The 22,028-nt window shown below is 38.1% G+C and overlaps 1 protein-coding gene across 6 annotated transcripts in view; it reads left to right on the top strand.

Annotated features, from left to right (window-relative positions):
* mtcl1 (microtubule crosslinking factor 1) overlaps positions 1-22,028 on the top strand; it is a 76,240-nt gene that overhangs the window by 4,654 nt on the left and 49,558 nt on the right. For all 6 annotated transcript variants that reach the window (XM_015049074.1, XM_015049077.1, XM_015049075.1 and 3 more), the window contains exons 2-3: positions 3,671-3,895; positions 4,335-4,493. In XM_015049074.1, coding sequence (XP_014904560.1) covers positions 3,671-3,895; positions 4,335-4,493 — 384 coding nt within the window. The remainder of the gene's footprint in view (positions 1-3,670; positions 3,896-4,334; positions 4,494-22,028) is intronic.

Below are 22,028 nucleotides of genomic sequence, written 5' to 3' on the forward strand. Positions count from 1 at the left end.
TCACTCGTTTCTGTCTCGATCGGTCGAGACACAGGAGAGTTAATCAGCTTTGCTGCCTCTGGCTGTAACGGCTTTATCCCCCAGGACTCGATGACAGTCGCATGTCAGTGTGTGGAGGGGGTGCGTTCAAAGACCCCGGCTGTCACTGCCTGCCAGCTGGGTCTCTGAGGTCCTCTAACCTCCCCCCATAAAAACATGTTTACCTAAATAACCGAGTTTCCCCCACTAAGCAAAGTCTGCAGCTTGGCAGAACAAATTTGTGTTCATTTGGTGTGACTTTGCTTGGATGCAGCTGGATTTCTGCAACAAGTTCCCCTCGATTGGCTGGTAAATTTATCTTTAGCTGCAAATATATGCAAATGTTGTCTGTGAATGATCCAATTAACTGGTCTGTCACTTTAATTTTCTCCAGCAGATTCTCGAATATTAACTGTTTAATTAAGAGTGGGCTTTTAACGTATTGTTCATAATTTATCATGATAAATTCCTTATCATGATAAGAATTTTGATTTATTCTTGTCACAATAAATTTAATTTAATTATGTTTAAACCACCCAATACTGTCCATATTGTAGGTTTTAGTATTTTTTCCACTGTTTGTTCAGTGGTCGCATCTTTACTTATCAATAAATATAAGATTTATTGATGCATAATAAATTATGTAATCATATTAAGCAGCATCTTAATGCAGTTTGATTATATTCAACTGCATTTAATATCATTAAATTCAGTTACTGTGAGCAAATTAGTGACACAAATCATTATGTGAAAAGAAGTAATAGTTTTTATTGTCACTTTTATCGTTATCACAATATTACCACAAAATATCGCAATAAAACTTTACATTAATATCACTTATCCCTACTACTTACAAATACTAATTTTACACCAGTTATTACTACTTTCTAAATAAGAACATATAGAATAAAAACATTAATAATAAGTAAAAATGTTGGATATGTCAGAGTTAATTATACCAAAACAAAATCTCTGATTTGGTTTCAAAAAGCTGTGAAATATATTTCGATATCACTTGTATCGTTCTTTCTACTAGAAATGTTGTTATTCTAAAAAAGCACAAAAAATTAATTTAAAATAACATTTCAGATCTTATAGTTTTATATTTATTTTGGTAAATTAATGTTACAAAAGAATTAAACAAAATAAAACGCCTTTTTACAAATTAATAATTTACCTAAAAAGCTTTATGAATCCTCAATTTGCACTTAATTCATATTTCTATTGATTACAGTACATTATATCATCATCTTTATAACTTTTCCTTTTAAGTTTGATCAGTCTTGTTGCTCACAATTTCATTTTTATGTTCAAATTTTAAAAATATGCAGAAACGGATGAGAAAAAGTGAAATTGAGGAAACTTGATTAGACTGAAAAATGTTTGCAAAACAAAAATAGGCTCAAATTCACTAAAAGACAGTTGTGTTGTTGCATCTCAGGCAAAATATATATATATATGTTTTCTTATTTACAAAAGGAACTGAATTATTTATTTGTATCTTTTAAGGTATTTCTGCCATATATTAGGTGGCTTTATTTTGTAGAATTTTTTTATCTGATTAATCGTCAGATTACTAAAATAATCATTAGTTGCAGTCCTGGATCAATCTATGCAACATAGAGACATTTAATTCCTCATAATTAGACCTGTCACAATAAATCAATAAATCAATGACATGATAAATTAAAACAAGCTCAATAATTTCCATTTGCACAATTTATTGTTTTTCTTTTTTGTACCAAAAACGGAAGGATAAAAGTCTCTAGTCTGGTGTACAGAGACTTCATAACTCATTTTATTTGTCGTTTCTGCTGTTTTGTTCATTTATTTTTAAAATGTCTTCCAGTTTCATTAGAATTTAAAGTTTATTGATTTTCAGAATATGTTCTTGCATTATTGTGATATTACCATTATATTACCTGGAAATGTTATCAAAACAACAATATTATCGTTTATCACGATAACTTCTGGGACGATTTATCGTCCAGTAAAATTCATTGTGACAGGCGTAGTTCTAGTAGCAAATTAAAACCCAGTCAGAAAACCTTCCAGCTCATATTTCATTGAGAAAAAACGAACAAAATGTTCACTTTAAACCTTTTTATTTTGCATATAACCTTTCTAAGCGATCAGAACTGCTGATGGCTGAAGATAAAGTGTCTTTAAAAACAGGACCAAACACTCCTGTAATAAACACCAGAGGTTTTCTTTAAGTGTGCCGCTCTGAACCTGTGCATTGATCGCTTCGACCGTCTGCGAGGTCATTAGCTGCTTCCTGCTCAGATAACACTGGCCTCAGTGCTTTCCCAAATCAGGATGGATTTAGTTTTCTTTAATTGACACGGTTCTCCCTCCTTCGTTGTCTTTTCATCGCATGTTGTGATCTCTGTCCCTGGGGAAATCTACGCAGCAAACAGATCCGGGACAGAAACCTCTGCATGTTGATGAGACGCCTCAGCCCAAATATGGATGCTACGTCATCATTACTGGAGCTCCTGCTTAACCATTTAAAAGTATTAACGTAATCCACATAAGTGTATCATACTGCATATTTTCCTTATTAGATTTATGCCAGAAAATAACTTAAACTCATCCTTATGATTGGGGAACCTTTATCTGACCTTTTAAATCCGTTTTTATGACACAGCTTTCATCACATTGACATTTACTGATCAATTTTGCCCCTGATTTGACTTTCTGTTTTATAGCAGAAAAAAATAAACATTTATTTAACCAGTTTCCTTTTTAATCTCATCTTGTGTCTCTCAGATCTGAACTTTCTGCACAGTTGTCCTTAAAAGAGGCTCAGTTTTGTAACTTTTAATTGCAGAAAAGCCTCATTAAAATTAGTTTTGCCTTCCGAATGAAAGAAACCTTTATTATATTAAATAAATAAAGTTTAAACTTTTATTAATATTTTAGTTACAACAGCTGAAACTCACATTAACATTTGTTGATTTGGGTAAATTTATTCAGCTCCAGCATGTTTGGTCAGCTGGTTTTGTATGCACTGTACAATGGCTGCTGGAAAAGAGAAGTATTTTGCTATTGACTTGCTGCCCAGAAACCACTTGCTACATTCTTGTTGGTTGTGCAGAAGGCTCTACTAATGCTTTTCAGAAAGAAGCCTTAAAATGTATGAATATTTTTGTTTTAGTGGAAAAAAAAACTCACGTTAAAATGTGTTAATTTCTGTAAATTTATTCAGCCCCAGCACATTTGGCCAACTGTTTTTACAGCTGTATGTGCAGTACCATGGCTGCTGGAAAAGAGAAGTGTTTTGTTGTTGACTTACCATCCAGAAACCACTTGCTGCATTCTTGTTGGTTGTGCAGGAGGCTTTGCTAATGCTTTTCAAAGATGTACAGTTGGATAATTGTGCATCTTTTTTCAGCCATTTTCACGTGCAAGTGTACTCGTTGAGTTGGTCCGTGGCCAGCAGCAGCTTATTTGGATTTAAAGCAGCTCAAAATATTCAGAACTGAACTAAAATCTCATTTTCTAAGAATGATTTTGTGTAAAAATGTAATCATGTTTTTTTATTGCCCTTTGCGCTAGAACCTGTACAAGGTAACAGGTCACCTTTTAATTTGATGACAAATTAAGAACCTAAACATTTGGTTGTTTCCTCCATCTCTGCATCTTCCAGGATGAAGTGGAGGAGCTGCGAGCGGAGATGGAGGAGGTTCGGGACAGCTACCTGGAGGAGGAGGTCTACCAGGTGCAGGAGCTGCGGCGGGAACTGGACCGGGCCAACAAGAACTGCCGCATCCTGCAGTACCGACTGAGGAAAGCGGAGCAGAAGAGTCTGCGTGTCGCTCAGACGGGCCATGTGGACGGAGAGCTGCTGCGCAGTCTGGAGCAGGACCTCAAGGTGCTGCTTGTTGGTTCGATTTGTCTGAAATTTCTTTTTGTAAAACCTTCAACAGCAAGGAAGAAATACTTTTACGGTTTTTACTGCAGACAGCTCAGCAAAAAATTAAAACACCACTTTCAATCATCAGTTTCTCTGATTTTACTCTTTACAGGTTTATGTTTGACTAAAATGAACATTGTTCTTTGATTCTATGAACTACTGACAGCATGTCTGAAATTCCAAGCAAAAATTTAGTATTTATTAGCAGAAAATGAGAAATGGTCAAAACAACAAAAAAGGCTTGAGGTTAGTCAGTTGGAAGATATTTTTTTTAATCATTTCTCTTCCTCTGCTCTACTTTGTGTTCAAGTAAAAGACGTTAAAGTACTGAAGTCTGAAAAAGAATAACGGAGGAGTCGTCAAAAATATTAATCTTGTGAAACCAAACGGTCTTCAGGTTGCTAAAGACGTGTCGGTGCGTCTGCACAACGAGCTGGAGAGCACAGAGGACAAGCGCAGCCGAGCGGAGGACGAGAACGAGACGCTCAGGCAGAAGATCATCGAGGTGGAGATCTCCAAGCAGGCGCTGCACAACGAGCTGGAGAGGATCAAAGAGGTGAGGCAGCAGCGCGTCGTTAGCATATGTGAGCGTCCGTTAGCATCCGTGAGCGTCCGTTAGCATATGTGAGCATCCGTTAGCATATGTTAGCGTCCGTTAGCATCCGTGAGCGTCCGTTAGCATCCGTGAGCATCCGTTAGCATCTGTGAGCGTCCGTTAGCATATGTGAGCATCCGTTAGCATATGTTAGCGTCCGTTAGCTTCCGTTAGCATATGTGAGCGTCCGTTAGCATCCGTGAGCGTCCGTTAGCATCCGTTAGCATCTGTGAGCGCCCGTTAGCATATGTGAGCGTCCGTTAGCATCCGTTAACGGCCATTAGCAGAGGAACGCCAGAGGCTGAATTTCTTGAAACCTGTTGGACCACAGAGAGAAAACTCATCATTCAGATCACAGCTGTGTTGGTCGGACAGCGGTTCGGCCGTTTGCCATGGATATTACAGGATTTGTCAAACCTGCATAAAGAACTAAAGTTACACTCCAGGTATATTTTTGATGAGTAAATAACATAACATGATGTGAAGCTCAAAAGTCAATTTTACTGCCTCTTCAAAAATGTGGAATGTTCCTAGTTGGCATCTCAACATTCACCAGTAGTATCACAGTTGCATGTTTTCCTGATTTTTGCAGCGATGTTTTGCTGCTGCGTTGCCCAAAGAAAGAAGGAGGAAGTTTTTACTTTGGCGATTGTGAAGTAAAGTCTCACCAGTAATCAGATGAGCTGAGATTATTCTCAGAGCCGCTCAGGTCGGACTGCTTAATTTATTGATTGTGACAGCAGCAGGTTAGCCACCGTCTGCCAGCCCAGAGGAAGTAGGCCAATCCCAGACACACCGAGCAGTTTGGTGATTCCCAAGCTCTGTCTTTATCTGACTGCTGTGGAGTTTGGCTTCAGATCTACATTTCTAACAAAAAAAAACCAAACAAACACATTGGAGTCGCAACATTTCTACACTTTGGCTACTTGAAAGTATTTATTTATTGTCCCCATGAAAGGTTTCAGTCGCCGTTACTGAGGGCAGATTTGAGCACTTTGTTGGGCCTTGTCGGTAAAACAATGCAGAATGTTTTCTTTCATTATTGCATTGCTTGAAAACAAGAATATTATCATTTATCGCAATAACTTTTGGGACAATTTATCGTCCAACAAGCAGCAGATGACATGCAGAGCGTCTCGTTGAGAGAAAGGGGAGGAGATGAGTCGAAGGGCTGCTGCTTCAAATGATTGCAGTTTTTTTTTCTCTTCCCCCGTGGTTCGTCCCAGAAAAACATGCTTCCATTTCTGGGTGTTTTTTTTAAAATTATTATTATTTTTTGATGAAACACCCCCACCATGTCTTTAAATAACAGCTCCACATTTCTTCAGATATGTTTTTTTCACTTTTAGAGGGAGCCTGTTGAAGTTTTAATGAACAGAGAGTAATTATTTCAATGCTACTGTTTGAGACGTGCAAAACAAGCTAATTGGGGATCAGATGTAAAAACCGGAGGTATAACTCAGTTGCTTGACTCACATTCTCAGACATAAGAGAAGGAAGTCGAGCTTTACTGATAAGAATGTCGCCTGACTGGAAGGAGAAGGTGCTCCTGATTTACTGCTTTAACCACACCTTGTAAATCATAGCTGAGGAACAAAAAAAAAAATTTCCTGTTGTTTTAAAACTGCGTATTTTAAAGCACCTTGAACTACCTTATTGTTCAAAACATGCTAAATAATAAAACATTCTTCTTCTTATGTTTTACTTCTGTTTGCTAAATTCCAAAAATGTTGTTGGGTCTCCTGTAGCAGTCACTCTCACAACGAATCTGAAGAATCCTCTGACCGAAGACTGCATGACAGTTTCATGACTGTTGTCATGCTAGCAGCCTGATTTCTCAGCAACGTTTCCTGGATGAAAACATTAGCTGTTAGCAAGCACTGCTAATCCACTTCATTTGCTTTTGCCGTTCATCTTTAAATCTCTGGCTGCGATTCAAATGTGCACAAGTTTTACACACATTTGTAATGTGCGCAAAACTTTGACAATACTCTGCTAATATTAAATAAACACAATTGACATGACGCCGGCTCCAACCCCATTCGGATGTAGAGCAGACCTCCGACAAACAGTATTGTAATGGCAGAGGTAGCAGAACTCAATGCATTCATTACCTGAGATAGTTTTGAGTCATTTTTGCCTCATCAGCCAACAGTAAGGCAAGAAATTCTCCATTGAGTCCTACGTCAGGTCTGTAAGGTTATTAGTGGAAAACAGCAGAGAAATCAGCGTTAAAACCCAAGAGGAAAATTTGTGAGGTGTTAATTTGATGTGAGTGTGAACACTGTGCCTGATGCATTTTGCACGTACAAAGCGGGTGAATAATGACTTAAACAATACCGGCTTGTGAAAATCTGCCTTCAGGAAAATGCTTAAAAATAAACATTAGCATAAAAAGCTGCTTAAATGTAAATACTGCAGTTACTGCAGCATTGTTTTCATGCTGCCATAGAGGTAATATTGGAATTTACACACTGGAGCAGCACAGCGCCCCACGCTAACTAACTGCATCTTAACACGTAAAATAAAATGATTTATGTTGGACTACCTACTGGATGAAAGAAAATGTTAACTTTGCCAAAGCAACTCAAGTCTGTTTTTGACTCATTTAAAAATGATTAATTATTATGATAATAATTAACTAATTTCAAGTCTTTTTTTAATTTTCCTTCTATGAAAAATATAATTAATATTTTTCTATTATTAAAGCCAGTCACATTTACAGACAGCGCCACCTTCAGTGTAGGAGGAACAAAGACACTGAGTTAAGAGACGTATTGTAATTTCAGGTTCTGTATGTTAAGATGTTGTGTTATTGCGACTTCTAGTTATTTGGTCTGTGAGTGTTTGCTAACTGGTATAAATGGTCTGAAAAAATTTGAGAAACTGATTTAAAGCCAGTCTGGTTGACAGGATCTGCTGCTGCTTTTCGTAAAACCAGCCAGGAAGCGATCTGAGAGTTGTTTTTTGTTTTTAATGAAGAGCGGCCCTCTGATGTGCGTAATGAAATGAGACAAATGAAATGTCTGCTGCACGCAGAGCGTCAGGTGATTTATTGTGCGTTCCCACTCTGCTGTGATAAATTCATCCTTCATGAAAGACGGATGCTTGGCCTCTGTGCGGTTCTGTTCCTGCTCACTGACTTCCAGGTATTCCTCCTGGCACATTTCCTCCTCCTCCTGTCGCTGCAACACTCCGTAAAGTGGGGACGTAATTTACGCCACGCTCTGCTTATGCTCTTTATTTAAACCATCAGTGCATTTAGGCGCTGCTCTTTATGAGGGATCTCTCTTACATGTGGTGAATTGTGACCTTTCAGGCAGTCAGATGTGGCTCATTTGTTCAGTTAAATAGATTTTAGTTCAATCATTTTTGCAGCTTAAGCTTGGAAATGATTACATTGAAAAATGGTCACTTCTTGCTTGCTAAAGGGATCATTTATTTTAAAATTATTTGCTATTGCTCCCATCTATATTTTACAATTAATAGAAAAAAATGTAAAATATTATCAGGTGATAATAAAAAGTCTAACCATCCACTTTTTTCAGTGGAGGGAAAATTGAAAAATATCAGTTTTTTGTTGTTACAACATTTTGTACAACCTCCTTTCACAAATTAAAAGTCTTACTTTATAACATTTCACTAGCCGTGTTGTTGCGGTTTATCCTGAACAAGAACTGGTTAAAATGAACTGATTCATGTTCACAGTTTACCATAAACTTAAACTAGCTCTTGTTCATTTAACATTTTAACTAAAATAAAGTTTAAATATATATTTAGTCCATTCTCCTGTTTTCTTTTCTCACACAAACTGTGTTTTATAATGGCTTAATTAACAGAATTGATATTTTAATTAATGTTTTTTAATGTTTTTAGTGTCAGAAAACACATTTGAGTCTGAAATCAAGCCTTACTTTAGACTATTTTGTAATTACTGTAAATTGGTATAAAAACAACAATATTATCATTTATCTGGGACAATTTATCATTTGTTATGAATTGTTTTCGTGACAGACCTTCTTGTTAGGCTTTTTTTCTTCACTTGTTGGCTCTCAGAGTTGCCAGTTTCAATAATCTCAGTCGGTTTATTGCTCACTGACTGAGGAACAACGGCAGCATGAATTATGAGCTTTTGATTTATCACACATAGAAAATTTTAATCCAACAGGAAATCCTCCATCATTGAGTCTTTTCTAGGTGCGTTTTGCTCCTAAAACAAACGGAAGCGCTTTCACGTTTTAATAAGTCACAGTGTCTGAGCAACAGTGACTTGTCTTCATCTCTCTGTGTTGTATTTCCCGTTCTTCTGCTTCCCTGCTGTAGTAGTATACAGGAATTTCATTGACCTACTTAATTTCCTGTCTGACTCCACCAGCAGGAAGGGGAGCGTTCACGAGGAGAGGAGAAATCTGCTGCAGTGACATACATCCATATGAAACACATCACCATCTAGCTGCTGTGCAGATCGCTGAAAACACCCCAAATTTACCATCTGTGGAACAAAGAAAAGAGTTTGGAGACGTTTTCCTGCACAATATGCTGCAGAATTCAAATCCTTTCAAATCGTCTCTCGTATTCTTCTGCAGGTAAACTTTGGGTTGCGTAGAGAAAATGGGGCAACCATCAATTGAGTGAAACCTTGGGGAGTTTGTCTCTTTCCTTTGAAGTTTAAAACCCATGAAAGGTTGAATTTGTCATCCGCGCAGACGGGATTTTCTGAAAATGTTTTGCAAGTGATATAATTTACTGAAGCATCAAAGCTGCCACTCGGTAAATGAGAGCGCCGTCGTACGACCGTCAGAGTGCCTCTTAAAACGTCTTCAGACAAATCAAGGCTTTTCAGAACAGCATCAAAAGATTATTTGTTGTGATCTTCAGAGATCTTAAGGTTCTGCTTGTTTTTTCTGTTAATTCAAGCATCATCTACATCAGATCAATGATGGAAATATAAATTTGATTTGGCTTTTTGGCTAAGAGCAGCAGAATTTAGATCAAATACATGTATTTTTAACGGTATGCATAATTTATTTACTTTTTGAAAAAGCTGAGAACTCAGGGAATGAATAGTGATGATTTTATGTTTCGACCATCAAACTCAGTCATAAGTGGAAAACAAACTACAAACCCGAGGCTGAAATAGTGATGCAACAATCTGCAGATCAGCACAGGTTAAAGGTGAAGGGCAGGACATGTATGTTCACACAAAGATAAAGGTATTAAAATGTATAAAAAACAAACTTAAGAGTAAGATACTATATAGCAAAGGCAAGATTATAGCATAAAATCTACAATTATCAAAAATTATTCCTCATTTCTGTGCATCTGAGCTGAATAATTAAAAACATAGAGGAAGGATCTGCTTCAGCACTTTTTTGTGCATCTAGGATGCAGCAGTTTGTCAGTAACAAATGTTTTCTCCTTCATTTGGAGGAAACAATGCTGCTACAGCTAGCTAAGCTAACTTTTTGTAAGCTAGCATACAAAAAAGTTGAAATTGCTCCACATAGCCTTAAAAAAATATATTTTTACATAATACTTCTCTGTTTTAAGAAAACAATAGAAAGCCACTTTTAGTGGCTTTGTTTTCTAGCTGTAAGACATATTTACCCATTAAATCATAAGAAGCAAAATACAAATCAACAGAATTTGCTGGGTTTATTTTCCATGTAGAACAGAAACCAGATCCGTGACAGATGGATATTCAGATATATTTTCCTCCTACAAGGCGTCTTTTGTTTGAGTATTTTACGCTAAATAATCCAGTTTCATTTCTTTGAAGCTGTAAGAGAATCCCGGTAGATTCGCTGGAGTGCAAATGTTTGATTTGCAGGAAAAATTAGAAATACTGAAACCTCTTTCAGTTTGCAAACCTCTGCCGTATCAGTGGCAGCGACAGACGCCTCGTCGTCTGGCAGCTTTAACCTCAAAACATCAGAATGTTTCGCCCAGAAGCCGGTGTTGTGGGAGCTTCTCCTCGGCGTGGAGAATGGAGTTAGCTGTTATATTTAGGGATGTTGATAGCAGCTTGGCAGGCGGTAACTCTGACTGATTCAGAGCGTTCCTCACCTCCGCTTCAAGCAGAAGGAAAGAAACCGGCTGTCGGGAAAATAGACCCTCCGATAAAACGGAGGGGAATGTTAGATGGACGGAAATATGGTCGGAAAAGTTAGTGGTTCTCGCTAAGAGTCGACGAAAGAGAAAAAATGTCGGGTTCACATCTAAAATGGATGCTGGCAGAGATGCTTAGTAACTAGTTACATTTACTTGAGTACCTTTTCTGAAAAAGTTTAGTTTTACTGCGCTGTACTTTCTGCTTTTACTTGAGTAAATTTCTGGATTTTTTACCCACTGAATGAAAACCAAACATGTTTGAATAAAACATTCAGGTGTGTCAGACTCAGACACACACCTGCAGTTTCTGTTAAAGTTTCACAAGTTTATTTTATTGAAAGAAACTGATTTGGAAAATTTTCCTTTTGCCTGATTTTGTTATTTTTTCATTACTTACATGAATTATTGTCCTTTTGGTCATTAAAAACTTTTCATGAGGTAGTTTTTCCATATTACTCAGTACTTGAGTAGATCTTTTACCAAATACTTTTTAACTCTTACTTGATTAATTTCTTGGATTGCTACTTCTGACTTTTAATTCAGTAAAACTCTTGTTTGAGTATAAATTTCTGGCTCCTCTGCCCTCCTCTGGATGTTGGTATGAGTTCATAACAAAACGTTGAAGTAGATTTTAAATATCTAAACACATCGAGGTTGAATTGCAAAGTCAAACAGAAACATGACAACTGAAATTTTACAAATTAGCATTTTAAAGTTTATATGGAAATATTAACTTCCTTAGTAGAAGCCAAGTGCTAAGCGAAACATGTTCAGACTTGGCAAAAATGCTAAATGGAAAGCTAGCAATGCTATTAGCATGACAGTGAGTTAGCAGAGGTAAGCCTGTCACATAAAGCAATAAATCAATTAATAGCAAGATAAATTAAAATGCAGTTAATAAGATTTATTGTTTTTCTCTTTTCTCTCTTTCTACCAAAAACTGGATGATCAAAGTTTTCAGTGTTTTGGTCTCGACTAGCCCTTATAATTCATTTTATTTGTTGTTTTTGTTGTTTTGTTTATTCATTTGTGATATTTAAAATTTAGCATTAAATGTTGGTTTGAATTTAAACTTTATTGATCTGTGTTCTTTCATTATTATGCCATTATTACCATCATAATACTTGAAAATGGTCTCAAAACAGCTATATTATTGTTTATTGCAATAACTACTGGGACAATTTATCATCCAGTGAAATTTGTTATCTTAACAATCCTAAGTTGTGGCCACACCAGTGGTGGAGGTGTGGCCACCACTGGTGACATTTTCTTTTTATTTAAAAAATATAAGTACAATCCGACATTTTGTTTTTATTTAAAAAATATAAGTACAATCCAAAAAATCTTCAATATAATTCTTGACATCTTCAGAAACGGTGACTGTACCCAGCAGCTGTTGCAGTTATGAGTCCATCAGGGTTTAGCTGTAGTTAAACTTCACTGCAACTCCACAATCTTGGTTGATAAAACATTTAAAATTTTACTTTCCGCTCCCTTTGGGCCGTTTTATTCATTCAAGTGTGCAGAAGAGGGAACTCCTCCCTCCTATTGTGAACCGCTAACCTCATTAGCAGACACATGGAGAGTCGTGGCCTCCCGTTTTTCAGAGCTCCTGTCAGAGATGAGAATAATGCCCCGTTGTCTGAACCAGAAAACATCGGGACAACTCGGATGGAAAGACCCAGATACAAGTTTGTGATCTCAGATTAATGAAGTTTCATTTATCCGAGTCTCACTTCACTTAGCTGCTGGTAATTACCACCAAAAACAACAAATGATAATACATTTCTGATTTAATTTCACCTCAGAAACCATCTTGGAAATGTTGGTTGGGGGGGGGGGCGTATTTTATTTTATTTTTTATATATATTTTACAGGAAAAACATTAATTTTCTTTTTAAAATTCTGCCTCAAAATTCAAGATTTTTTGAAACTCAAAGACTCACAGCAAAAACACCAAATCAGTCATTTGTCCATTCAGGAGGAAAACATCAGAAGCAGCAGCTTGGAGACCTAGCAAACCAGCATCGTCTTAAGGGGCTTCAAAGCTCTCTGTGCTTAGTCCAGTCTCTCAAACACTGCAAAAACACAAAATCTTACCAAGTATTATTGGTCTGGTTTCTAGTGAAAATATCTTGTTACACTTAAAAAAGGCAAAATTAACTTACAAGTAACTTTTCAGCAAGATACAGATTCTTGTTTTAAGTGAATAATTCCTTAATATTGGTGAAAAAGTGCTAGTTTCATTGGCAGGTTTTTTTCACTTATGGGAAAAATGTCTTCCTATAAGTCACATCTGCCTCTCCTTTACGGCCGCCGTTCACCGGCTCTGTCCCAGAATGCCCGGCGGCCCGGCAAGTCGGGCAGAAGACACGGCAGCTCTTCCCACCTCCTGACCCGTCTGAGTTGCAGCAACATTTATAGCTGCTGGTGTTGCTCCACAAACACGTCATATTTTTTCTTTTTTTATTTTCATAGCGTTTCTCGGAGCCTCGGCCGGTTTCAGAGCCCAGTTTTTCAGAGTTTGATGTGACCTCCAGACTGAGACGGCGAGTCGATGCCTTTCACACGGCGTCGGCCTCCATTCGTCCCTTTGGTCTCTGGTGGGATGAGACAGAAGCTGAGGAAAGCTCGCTGTCCTGCAGCTCGTTTACTCACAGTCTCACCTGGGAGCTAACCTTTCAGATCCACCTGCCCGGCTCTGAAGCGGAAAGAAATAATCTGCCTACCTGCATCTTTAAGCAATTATGTGCTGTGTTTTCTCATCGTAGTTATTAATTTATTCATTTTAAAATGAAGTGCTGTAAAATATCCAAATAATGATACCAGCACTGCAAAAACAGAAAATATTACTAAGTATTTTTCTAGTAAAAATATCTTAGTACACTTGAAGTAAGACAAAAATAACTTACAAGTAACTTTTCAGTGAGATATAGGAACTCGTTTTATCTCATTAAATCCTTAACATTGATTAAAAAGTACTAGCATATCATGAGATTATCACATCAACAGTGTTCAGTCAGAGGCCTTTTCAGATTCATTGCAGGACTGACTGCTACTGGAGACCCTCACCATCAACAATAACTCTTTAAAGGGGCAGTATCATGTAAAATTTACTGTTTTTGAGCTTTATATTGTGTTTAATGTTATTCCCTCATCAAAAACAAACATGGAGTGTTGCTTTAATTCTTTCTTATGTTTGAGAAATCCTTTAGTCTCCATGGCAACCAATCACCTTGTCAAATGGCTGGGTGGACCTAGCTCCGCCCTCGAGATACAGCTCCTCCTTAGAGATGCCGTTTCCGAGCTTCTGCCTCGCAGAGCAGCTCCTTCAGACTAGCCAGCATCAATTAGCAAACATCTGGTGGAACTGCTGAGCTCATTTTACGAGCTACTTCTCTGTGTAATGCTGGTAAAAACGTCGTTAAAGGGCTAACAGTTGGGATGACTTTCTGAAGGCGGAGTTTCAGAAAGAGCAGGATTTTCTTAAAGAGACAGAGACCCAATTTCAAGGAAGTCTTTTAAGTCATGTTTGGTATAATTAACAGCATTTTTCTAGCAACTGAAGGTAACAAAGTTACTTGACTGTCCTGTAAAATGGCACTATGTGGTTAGAAAACAGAACACTGCCCCTTTTGATACTGTTTTTGTATTTTCAAAGTTTACTCAACGTTCTAATTTACAAGTAAAATTACAGTAATTAACATTGAAAGGAAAGCGTAGAAGTAAAAACGTATTAAAATACTTTGATGATTTGAGTTATGACAACATTTAATTTCCCTTTGGGATAAATAAAGTATTTTGAATTGAATTAAAATGCCAGTCAGTACAGCAGCTGTTTGGACCTGGCGTTGGTCACGTACTTGTTTGCTTGCTGATGTTTGTTCCCCCCATCGTGTCCTGATGACCTTTTTCTACCAGTTTCCTCCTCCGGCCTCGCGCTGTCCTTGTCAGACCCCCAAACCTCGAGGCATAGCTGCCACTTCTGGACTCATCAGGGCTTGTTGTCAGACTAGCAGCGACTCAAAACAGTTCAAACAGAACGAGGTGAAGTTCATTTAAAAAGCTGAAAACATAAACCCAGCAACGGTTCAACTAAATAAATCAACTATTTGAGTTAAATGAACCTCATTCCTGCTGTTTGCAGGTCAGGTTTTCTTTTCTTCTTCAGATTTGGGTGTTTTAAACAGTCTGTTACCACGGCAACCGGTGATGGGCGGCCATCATTAATTACCATGAAAAGATTTGCTACCTTTATTGCCTTTTCCCAGCTTCGGACAGTGAGCCAAGAGGGACGTCCGCGACGGTTCGTTACTGTCTGCTCAGGAGTGTTTGCGTTTAATTAACTTGCCGTCGCTTTACGGTGTGGTTGTTCAGCGCTGCAGCACGTCACGACAAGAGAGGCAGAGGGAGAATTTCCTTACTGAAGATAAATCAATAATATGCTCAGTAAGACAGTAACTTGGAGCTTATAGCAGAGAGTTAATACACAAGAAAATCCAAACAAATATTTTAATTCTGTTTTTTAATAAGAAAATAAACATATTGTTGCCTAAAATTAATTTCTTTAGTACAGCTTGATCATCTTATAAAATACTTCTAACATCAACATGTGAACAGCTCAGCCATTTCTGCCTGATTTAACATTAATACAGTGTAATTAGTGGCCTGAATTTGTTGTTCTTTCAGCAGTCAATCAGTTACTAAATTATTTCATGATTATTCCAATAATTGATTCATCATGATTAATCTGATTAATTGTTTCAGCTCTAGTAGCATGTAAACTTCTGACTTTCTTCCACTAGCTGGTTTTTATCTGTTACTCTGCTATTGTTAAAAATAAATCTCCACCACTTTTAATTTAAAATTCCTTCTTTCCACTTCTTATAATCTACTTCCTGTAATTATGCAACTCCTTGTAGCTCCCAGGTTTTTCTTCCTTATCAGTAATACCTGCATTTGAAACTTTTTGCTCCTTTATGCTTCCGTCAGGGTTTTATTTTCAATAAAAATGGTTGTGGTCGGTTTGCGTGTCATCATGGGACCCTGAAGCAGACCTGATTGTAATTATACAATTCAAAGAAGCTAAAGCAGCTTACAGAAGTGCTCACTGAAGTGTAAGCCTTCCCCTCGTCTCTCGTCTAATTTTCTCCCCACCGTGGGATCTGCAGAGTCAGCATTACGCTCGGAGTATGCCATAACCAGTTTGCCAGCATGCCAGTAACTTATGCAAGCAAAACACTCTCTTGCATAAAAACACTGACTGAGGAAAAGGTAGTTTTACTTTTTGTTAGCTTACATATTTACCTTCTATGTCTTACTTAAAATGAGGTTTATGTGACATGGAGACTCAAATCAGAGAAATGGAATTGGTCACTTTTGTCACAAAAATAAAGATTTGATTTCAATTTTAAAAGCTTTAGGCTGGACTCAGACTCAAGTTCTGGGGCTTGAGTCTAATCTGCAGATCAATGAGAAGAAAAGTCCTCCAACCCTGTAAAGTATGTGTCAAACTTAAGGTTCACGGCCCAAATCCGGTCTGCCATAGCTTTTCATGTGGCCCCATGGACTCTAAAGGGATACATAAATAGAACCATCAGGATAACATTGTGCTCAAATAATATTTTATCAATCGGTTCAAAGCAGGTTTTGCCCATTTACTGCCAAATTACATCAATTAGTTCCTCCAGTTTCTCGCAAATTATCATGGAATTTCACGCAAAATCAGCAAATCTCTGCACTTTTTCATCTAATATATACTTGTGAGTTTAAGTTTAAGAAACTGTGATCAACAGCAACTACCACTTTTCGTCTTACAAAGGTAACTGTCATAATGACACTTATTGATAGTCAAATCAAAGATCAATAAGTGAATGTAGTAATGCTTGATTTTATGTGTGTAAATTCCGATGTTATCTCTCTGGCAGCATAAAAACGTGTGCTGCAGTAACTGCGGTATTTACATTTAAGCAGCTTTTTATGCTAATGTTCATTTTTAAGCATTTTTCTGAAGGCAGATTTTCACAAGCCGGTATTATTTAAGTCATTACTCGCCTGTTTTGTACGTTCTAAATGTGTCCGACACAGCGTTCACATCCACATCCAACCAGACTTTTATCCCTCACAATTTTTCCTCTTGGACTTTATCGTTTATTTCTCTGTTGTTTCCCGCTAATAACCTTGCAGACGTGATTTTGGAGAATTTTCCTGCTTCAGTGTTTGCTCATAAGTCAAAAATGACCCAGAAAATGTCTTAGATGACGTATTGTATTCCACTACCTCTGTCATCATAACACTGTTTGGCAGAGGTTGGCTCTACTTCCACATGGAGTTTATGAATCAGTCCAGCCGTTTGAGACTTTCTTTGTACTTGGAAACCTTATGACTACCTCTGTCCTGTTTGTATGTGTTTCATTAACCTGACATGCTACGAAGTGCCTCCTCACTGCTCCCTTGATGCCAGTTGGCTGCGTGGCAGCGTGTCCTCTGTCATCAGCTTCCTGGGTTGTTTGGGAAGATTTTTAAAGCGCGAGCAACATTCCTCCATGAAAGGCTCCGTTGTCTTTTTCACTGATGCTCCACGTCTGCTCTCAGAGGTCAGAGTCGGCTTAGCGTAGAGGAGCAGTGAGGGAGTTGTTTTCATTCTGCCGTACAGAATGATGTAGAACCTGTGCATCCTGGCAATGGTCACCATAGCAACGACATTCAGTCCTAATGGGAATTCTGTGTTTCCTGGATCTATAGGTTCTACATCCATCCAGTGAGAATCCAGCATGTGTTGGCTCACAACACATGCTGGAAACAAACGGCTTATTTATCATTAAGTTGTTTCATGTCAAGAAATAATGTGGAATTGCCCAACCCTGTACTGCAAAAATCTATGTTTCGTATCTCCTGCTTGTCCCAAACGATACATTTTGTCACTCTTCGGTAAGCTAATAGATATTTGGACTTTTTCAGAGCTCTCAGTGATGCTGCATTTAAGTACCAATTGTAAACTAAATAATTCATACTGGCTGTAAAAAAAAAAAAAAAAAATCATTCATTGTTATCAGCACACTTCACTGAGGTGAAAAGCCAGAAAGAGTCATTTCAATAATTACTTTAAAACCATTTCTGATTCAATGGAGCCAAAACAAAGTAAATATTCTAACTGCTGTGGTGTTCGTTTTCTCTGTTAGCTTCGTCTGACAGCAAGAAGTCAAAATTCATTGGAAATGTGGGGAGAAATCTCCAGGCGGCCATTAATGTGATAGAGACGCTACGCCCAGCCTACGATGCTTTCTGGATGCTTCTTCAGAAGTTTCTGCTGCCTCGACTTCCTGACTAAGCAACAGATTTAGAGAAACTCATCAGACTGATAATATAAACACATGCTAAGTAATCATTTAATCGCATGATAAATTGAAATGAATTTGATCATTTTCATTCTAATGATTCATTTTTTTAAGGGCAGTTTGGCTTACAGAGACTTCCTAAAACATATTTATTACTTTTGATTATCCAGCATCTATTGTTTGACGTATTTTCCAATTTATTCCAGTGTTTGAAAAATACATTTATCTTTAAGTTGACTGAAGGACGGTTTTCAACCAGACTTTTTCCTTCCACTCAACTGTCCGTCAATATACTCAGATATTACTCCGTATGAACGGCCAGCTTTTTGTTAATGTAACAGTTAAATTTTTCGTTTCATAATCAAATTTCCCAGAAATAATGGCTTTGAATACTTTACATCATTGTGGATCCGAGGTATTTACTATGAGTTTCAATTGAATTGCTGGAATAAACAAAGTTTTTAATGGTTTTGTTGTAATTTTGCTCCGTTTTCAGCTGTAAATTGAGTTTCTGTGTGTGTTTGTAGGATTTACTCCGTCCAGATTAAGTATATTTAGACTACTGCAGGTGCTGCAAGCCAGAGATTGATCTTGCCGGTAAAAATAACCCATCCCGATGCAGCGGCAGCTCCACTGTGTGTCCTTGGATTGGCCCAAAAAAATTAAATCAAGCAACAAAAGGGGAGGCCTTTTGGCTCCCAAATGTGTTCAGTCAGGGCTGTGTTGTATTAATTAATTTATTCAAAGGGATTACAGGCCAGATTGAGCGCTCATTCACGCAGATCTCACTAATATAATCTGCCTCTAAACATTTCAGAGCGACTTATCTCTCTGAGACTCGTTCATTCTGTGGAGCCGGAGTCCTCAGTCGGGCTTTATCTATATCTGACGGCCGTCGCAGCGCCTTTTGTACCCACAATCCCCTCTAATCCCGCCCACTTCCCCCCTTACACCTTGGCTCCCGTTTAATCCCCATCTAACAGGCGCCACTTCCTTCTTTGAGGAAAATCATAAATAGGCCAAGCTGATGAGGACAGATGCAGCTGAAATGTCTTCCACTCCTCCCAAAATGTTTTTCACAGAGGGGATATTTAAAATATTTTTCTGGTGATGTCATTATGTGATGTCATCCAGCTTCAAGGCGGGTCCGAGTAACACAGAGTTCCTCATTTTCATGGTGGGAACGTCTGTTTTCAGCCGCATCTGCAGCATCGTTTCTGGCTTCAGTGATTTGTGTTTTAAGCTAATTGAGCAGAGGCAAACACAGACACGCACACGCACACACCCACACACACAAACACATGCACACACACATACACACGCATGCACGCACGCACGCACACACAAACACATGCACACACACACACACACACACACACACACAAACACATGCACACACACATACACACGCATGCACGCACGCACACACACATACACACGCACACACACACACACACACACACAAACACACACACACACACACACATGCACGCACACATACGCACGCACGCACACACACACACACACACACACACGCATGCACGCACACACACGCAAACACATGCACACACACATACACAAACAGTCTGGTCTGTGAGGCTCTGCTAATTACTGTGGAGAGCAGTTAATTAATGCTAAGTACCAACGGAAGTTAAAGTCACTGTTGTGTCGTCATTTTGCAACATATTTAGAGTGATTGTCCTCTGCTGGTCGGAGACATTCAGACAAAAAGAGATGGATGGATGGATGGATGGATGGATGGATGGATGGATGGATGGATGGATGGATGGATGGAAATAAAAGCAAATATCGTTCCAGCTGCACAGGTAGGGATTCATTCACTGCAAAAACACAAAATCTTGGTCAAGTTTTTGGTAAATTGTTTCACTTATAACATGTAATATCTTGTTGTAAGTGAATATATTTGTCAGTGGAACTAGAACTTTTTCACCAATATTAAGGAATTATTGACTCACAACAAGCTGCTGAAAAGTGACTTGTAAGTTAGCTTTGTTTTATTTCAAGTTTACTAAGATATTTGTGCTAGAAACTAGATGAAAAAACGTCAGATTTTGAGTTTTTGCAGTGTTTTCATTTATCATGCCACGCCTCAACCAAAAAAAAATGGACAAAGTTCTAGAAAAAGAACCAATCTTTCAGTGGAAAAATGACGGAATGGAGTTCAGTCCATATTTGGTTACAGGAAACAGGAAGTGAGTCACAGTTAAAATGGGTTTTATTTCTCATGTTTTCCACCCATTTGGCCATGAATGATTCACTCTGGCCCATTTCAGATGTCAGGGAAGACTTTTATGAATACAAAACAATTTTAAAAAATCAACCAGGACAATTTAATTTAATTTAAAAGCATTAAGGAGAACTTAAATTAGTTCAATCTTATTTATTCAGCCTTCAATATACTTTTTGAGATTAAACTAAATCAGCTCCTTTAGCTAATTTAAAAAACCTAATTCAAAGAAATATTTAACATTCAACTGTATAAACTACTTAATCTCTGTGAAACCTTAATTTCAGTAACTTTGAAAAAATGTACATAACTTTCACGGCTCTGAACGTTTAATTATTTACATCTAAATTGGATTTTTCCTATTTGACTGAGGCTTCGTTCACACTGCAGCCCGAAGTGACCCAATTTCTATTTTTGATCAAATCGGATTGTTTTTTGGCGTGGTCGTTCACACATACGCGACTTGTATGTGTGAACGGCAAACGACCTAACGTGTCCGGTATGCACAGTAGAGGGCGCAATAACGTCACACAAACACTGAGCGTGTCAACAGCCATTAAAAGAAGAAGTGCTCGTGTCTATGAGTGTTTGTGGAAGTAAACATGGATGCTAACGGTGGAGCATAGCTTACGATTTTGAAGTTGTTGTCCGACTGGGGCCAGCACAGTAACAACTTAATCCTCATTATAGTCCGCCATGACTGTTGCTTTCCTTCCCGCTTGCCGGACTTTATCACGACTTGATAAAGTCACGCAAACTTGATAAACGTCGTTACGTTCATCAAGTGTCAACGACGTTCGGGACCTGGCCGTTAGGATTCAGGTCACATTCAAAACGATCGGATATCCAAGTGGCCTGGGTCGGACTCGACAAAAAAAAAAAATCCAACCTGTCTTGTTCAGACTGTCATAAGAAGATCAGATACAGGTCGCATAAAGGAATCGAAATTGGGTCACTTCGGGCTGCAGTGTGATCGCAGCCTTGAAGGTGTATTTTATTTCCTCCTTGTAGGTATAAAGTGGTCTGGACATGATACATAAAAACCCAACTATTCTAAAAACTGATTCAAAAGGTTTCTGAGAAAATCTGACACTTAAATGACTTTTTTTAAAAATCATAAGTAAGTAGTAGGTATTCCTGAACGATGTTCCATGACAGTTTAATAGGCAGTTATGGTTCCTAGAAGGAAGCTCTGCTGATCGTCAGACTTTAAATAACCGTCCAGCAGCAATCTGTCTCTGGCAGCAGCTCCATTTATAGCTGGGGGTTTCTTCTTCCTGTCTTCTTCTCCTCCATCTTCTCCCCCGTTTGTCATATGATGATGTAAGACAAAATCTGAATGATAGTTGGTGAGGCTAAGCCGGCATGCAGAAGGCTGCCTTGTTTTTGTTTTTTGTTTTTTTGTTTTTTATCCCGGCTTTGCATGCGATGTGCACTGCAGTATTAGCTGCAGGACAGATTTCCATGCTGGGCAGGCAGATGCTTTTCTCCCCTCCCCTTTGGTGTTTTTTGGAAGTGTCACAGAATGCAAGGCGAGAGGACGCGTTGGTGTGAAGCAACATCGTGTTGCAAAGCATGCAGCAGAGCACACCGACTCGTGTTTATCTGGAAATGTTTTCAGTCTGTATTTATGTGGGATAATTCCCAGTATGCATCTCTGTTATTTTAATCTTCAACCTATTGTGTAGATTAACCCTCTTCTATCTTATTTCTGACTCTTCCTGAAGCAAAGATCATCAAATACCAATCATATCATAAACATTCATGTTCTTTAATTGGTTTTTGTCTCAATGTTGGTCT

The sequence above is a fragment of the Poecilia latipinna genome, unplaced genomic scaffold (genome assembly GCF_001443285.1).
Source record: "Poecilia latipinna isolate Pla-1442-1.1 unplaced genomic scaffold, P_latipinna-1.0 Scaffold925, whole genome shotgun sequence".
Taxonomy (NCBI): Eukaryota; Metazoa; Chordata; class Actinopteri; order Cyprinodontiformes; family Poeciliidae; genus Poecilia; species Poecilia latipinna.